The 4,590-nt window shown below is 31.5% G+C and overlaps 1 protein-coding gene and 1 long non-coding RNA gene across 2 annotated transcripts in view; one reads left to right on the top strand and one right to left on the bottom strand.

Moving 5' to 3' along the window:
* Positions 1-1,551, bottom strand: part of LOC101515158 (fasciclin-like arabinogalactan protein 4) — a 1,887-nt gene extending 336 nt beyond the window's left edge. The window contains exon 1 of the mRNA XM_073370196.1: positions 1-1,551. This exon is cut by the window's left edge and continues 336 nt beyond it. Coding sequence (XP_073226297.1) covers positions 1-1,132 — 1,132 coding nt within the window. The 5' untranslated portion in view covers positions 1,133-1,551.
* LOC140920923 (uncharacterized) overlaps positions 1-4,368 on the top strand; it is a 7,733-nt gene extending 3,365 nt beyond the window's left edge. The window contains exon 2 of the long non-coding RNA XR_012163636.1: positions 3,991-4,368. This is a non-coding gene — a long non-coding RNA (uncharacterized lncRNA). The remainder of the gene's footprint in view (positions 1-3,990) is intronic.
* Positions 4,369-4,590: the final 222 nt, after the last annotated feature.

Here is a 4,590-nt window from a genome sequence, read left to right as displayed (position 1 = left end):
AAAGAGTGTCATCATACGAAGGAGGAGCACCACTTTCCGGAGGCGATTTCGCAGACACAATTGGATTCTTTCCAAAAATCTCTTTTGGTAACAAAACCTTAGAAACGCCGAAAATCGCTATAGGATTCTGATCAAACACCGTCTGAGTAATTAAAGCTTGAACAATGCCGGTATTAATCGCGACGGAGCCGTTAAACCTAGAAATGTTGAGCGTGAAGCTTCCGGCGCCCATGGTTTCAGTGGCGAGTGTAGGCTGCAATGGATTCGAAGTGGATTGAAGTGAACCAAGAGGGTAATAAGCACGGAGAACGTGGTTTTTGAGAACAACGGCTTTTTTATCCGCCGGAAGTGATTGTAACGAAACGGAGGGAGGTAGATCGGCGAAAGCGTCATCGACGGGAATAAACATCGTGATTCCGGCGCCGCCTTCACCGGCTTCGAATTCATTAACGACGCCGGAAGCAGAAAGCATTGAAGCAGCGACATTGAAATTATGAGCTTCGATTAAAGTTTTAGTAATGTTTAGAAGTATGCTAGGACGAGTTTCCGATGCCATGAGATCAAAACCATAAGGGATTAAGAGAGAACTAACGGTGAAGATTGTAACGTTGTAAGGTAGGGTTTTGATAAGTTCGATAACGGTTGCGTTTGAAGAAGAATAAGGTGCAGGTGAACGGATCGAAACGGCGTCGGTATGAGGGTCGTGTGTGATGTTAACGGAGCCGAAATTGTTTGTAGCGCGGCCGGTAGTTTGGAAGAGAGTGGTGACGAGTTTTCCGGAGGGAGGGAGGGAGTGGAGGTCGGACCATGAGAGAAATTGGAGGAGAACGTGGTAGCGGAGGACGTCGGTGAGGGCGGAGGAGGAAAGTTGGTGGTGGGAGAGGTGAGGGTCGGTAGAGAGGAAGGAGTTTGGGACGGCGAGGAGAGAGAGGGAAGTGCGGTGGGAGAGTTCGGTGGTGAGGGGAGTTGCGGCGGAGAGGAGGGCGGTGAATTGGGATAAGTCGGGGAAGGTTGAGAGGAGAGCGGTGATGTTGAGGGAGAGGGATGGTGTTGGGGATAAGATTAGTAAATATAGCATAAATGTGAGGGTAATTTGGGGAAGTAAAATGCAATTATGAGATTGAGAAGGCATAATGTTTGTTAATTAATCTCTGTCTTTCTATGTTTATCTATGTATGTAATGTAACTAGTTCTTGTTCAAGTTGAAGTTGAAGTTGAAGTTGAAGTTCAATGATGGTGGATCTGGATTTAGATTTGGTGGTGTTGTTGTTTTAGTTGTGTCATGTTCCCTTGTCTGAGGTGTAGATGAGGCAGATGAGTGAAGTGAAGTGAACTGAGTGGAAGAGAGAGAGTGTGTGAGTGAGTGGGTTGCGTTGTGTTGTGTTTGTGTTTGTGTTTGTGTGATCTGTCATGAATCATGACTTGAGCACCATGGTGATGCAACGTAGATGTGGACTGTTTTTCATTTATTTATGGGAAACTAATAAGGTAGATCAGAATTTTAAAATTACAAAAAATAATATCAACCATCTACAACACTCTTCTCTTCTATCATCACAATACTATTCTCTTCGGTGAATATATGTTAGATGAATTGGGTTTTAAATATCACATTTATTTTTTATATTCAATAAATTATTGTTTCATCCATAAAATATAAGAGCAATGCTTTAAAAAGTATAGCAAATTTTTTATAAAATTTTAAATTAATTTTGAGTATTAATTTATAGTGGATCATTATTATTAATTTTTTAATCTTTAGTTGTTTATTTGTATCTACATATTAGCAATTATCTCCATTTTTTTATGGTTACCGTATCATAATTTACTTTTTCTTTTACAAGTGTATCTCAATTTACTTGATTATTATATTAGTTATGTATTATATTATTCACAAAAATACATATTTAATCTTTTAAGTATAATTCAAGTTTTATTTAAGTTTTTAAAGAGTATTTTTTTCTCAATTCGAATTTTTAAATTACATTTATTTTCATTTTTAGTATTTAAGATGCATTAAATTACGCATGTAGTTTTTTATGTTTGAAATTTTTTTTTAAATTACTCTCATGAATGTTAAAATCTAATCACAATAAGTTGATTCTTTAAGTTATTTTGCATGTGAAGAAAAGTAAATATATTAATTATCTGAATAGGTTGTTATTACTTATTGCAACATTTGATAGAAGTTCAAATGATCGTAAAATTTTAATTTGATTGTTGTCAAAATTGAGATTGATATAACTAACGATACAAAAAAAATATAACTTAAGAACCAAATTGAGATAGAACAATTTTAAAGAACTTAAGCAAAAATTGAGTTAAACTTAAAGATCTATATGTGTGTTTTTTGTTTATATTATTAATAAAAGTACTTTATAAATGAAGTTTTATTTTATTATATAAGTAAGTCATTTTTTTTAAAAAAAAATATACATAATTTTAAATAGGGTCTAATAATGTTTAATCATTTTGTAACTACCAGTAAATGTAAAGACATTAATAACACATAAATTTTCACTTTTCGCACTAAAGTGTATGAATCTAACTAATATATTATTTGACCAAAATAATAATAATAATAATAATAATAATAATAATAATAATAATAATAATAATAATAATGACTAATAAACATAATAAATTGTACATTCATTAGTATATATTTGGTTTTGTGATAAAATTAATGGTAAAACTATTATAAGTATCTCTCTATAATTTTGTCATTAAACCAAATATACATTTAAAAATGTCTATAAAAAAATAAACAAAACTCAAAACGTAATCGAATTTTACTCATATATGAGGGACATTTAGTTTCTTTGTCCTATTTGAGATGCATGCAAGTAGGGACAGGAATAGGTTAGGTCGTCCGTCTGGGGATGGTCTGGACCGACCTATTTAAGGTCTGACTTGACCTATTTAATTAAAAAACTAGGTCCGAGCTATTTTTAAAGCCTATTTATTTAAATTGGTCAGACTCAAGCTTATAAAAAATCCAATTAGCCCTGACAGACCGGCATATGTATATTTTATTATTTATTAATGTTATTTTTTATTATTATTTATTAATAATATTATTTTCTATTTTAAAGTCTATTAATTAGGCAATCACTCAGTAGTCGATCCATATTCGGTAGTCATTCCATGTTCGGTAGTCATGTTCGATTAGACAATCACTGAGTAGTCATTCCATATTTGTTTGAGAGATAATAATAGGTGTGTTTGTTTCCGAAAAAAATCTATTATTTGAAACCAAAAATCATGTTTTAGGATTTAAAAGGTATTTGTTTCAAATTTTTTAAAAATTATTTTATTAGAAAAATCATTTTTTGTTTAATATATATAAATATGTATAGTGGTATTGGTATATGGAGAACATTATGTGGTATGAATAGAACATCATGTAAATTGATATGGAGACAAACGAGGGGGCACAACCTCATATGGATAGTGCCGTCTTGAAGCAACAATCTTTACATTGAAAAATGATTTTGCTGAAGTATATGATTGTAATATCTCTCTCTCATGTATGCATAATTAATAAGTAGTGACTAAAGTGACATATACCTTTCGCCCTTTTCCATTGTTTTTTTCGTCTTTCTCTAATCCTAAATTTCTTTCCCCCAAATTCACATTTTTCCACCAAATTCTTGTTTTTCCCCTAAATTCAAGTTTAATCAATTCATCTTCATCGAATATTATAATGATGAAAAGTCATCACCACAGTAACATCAATCTTCTTTCTCCCGGCTGAAAAATTCTACACAAGTTAAATTTATGAAAGATCATTCTACACTTGCTCAATAAAAAAAGTAATGATAATCTAAGTTATGGATTTTATATTAAAGGAAAAAATAAAATTCAACTAATTTGAGATTATGGTTTATTTTTCTAAATTCAGTTTGAGACTTAACTTTGAAATCAATATTATTTTTTCTAGATTCGATTTGAGATTCAAATTTGAAATCAATTTTATTTTTGTTGTAGGATGAATATGGCTATTTATAGATACTTTGTATAAGTTGACGAATTGATTGAAGCACTTGGAAATGATAAAACAATTCAAACGTATGTAATAGATCAAAGATGAGAGATTGAGAGCACCAAGAAAACGATATTGCCACAAAACAAAGAAGAGATGAAGTGTTCAAGGACAAAGTTAATACAAAACTTTAATTTATAGGGGTTGAAATAAAGATGTTTAGAACACTTGTAATTGGTGTGTTTGCCATGCAAATGTTGTATATTGTTTGGGTTCACAAGTCATAAATTAGGTTTAGTAGTTTGGGTAGTTTTTAATATGAGTAGTTTGTAATGGGTTTCGTGTTTGGCAAGTATGTCAATTGATATTCTAGTTATACTTAATGTGTTCTGCAATTAACATTCTGGTAGTGGTTATTTTATTTTGTCAATTGACATTGTGGCAAGTGAAGTGACTAATGACTTGAACTTAATGTGTTTTATGTTCTTTTAAGTGACTTGAAGTTAATGTGTTTTGTGTTGTTTGAATTGAAGTGTTTTGTGTTTTTTCATATTATTAATATGTTTTGTATTATTTCAAGTAAATTCAACAGTTTTGTAAAATCA

Source organism: Cicer arietinum, chromosome 1 (genome assembly GCF_000331145.2).
Source record: "Cicer arietinum cultivar CDC Frontier isolate Library 1 chromosome 1, Cicar.CDCFrontier_v2.0, whole genome shotgun sequence".
In the NCBI taxonomy this organism is placed as follows: domain Eukaryota; kingdom Viridiplantae; phylum Streptophyta; class Magnoliopsida; order Fabales; family Fabaceae; genus Cicer; species Cicer arietinum.
The sequence above is the reverse complement of the archived record's forward strand: the minus strand, read 5'-3'. Positions and strand labels throughout refer to the sequence as shown.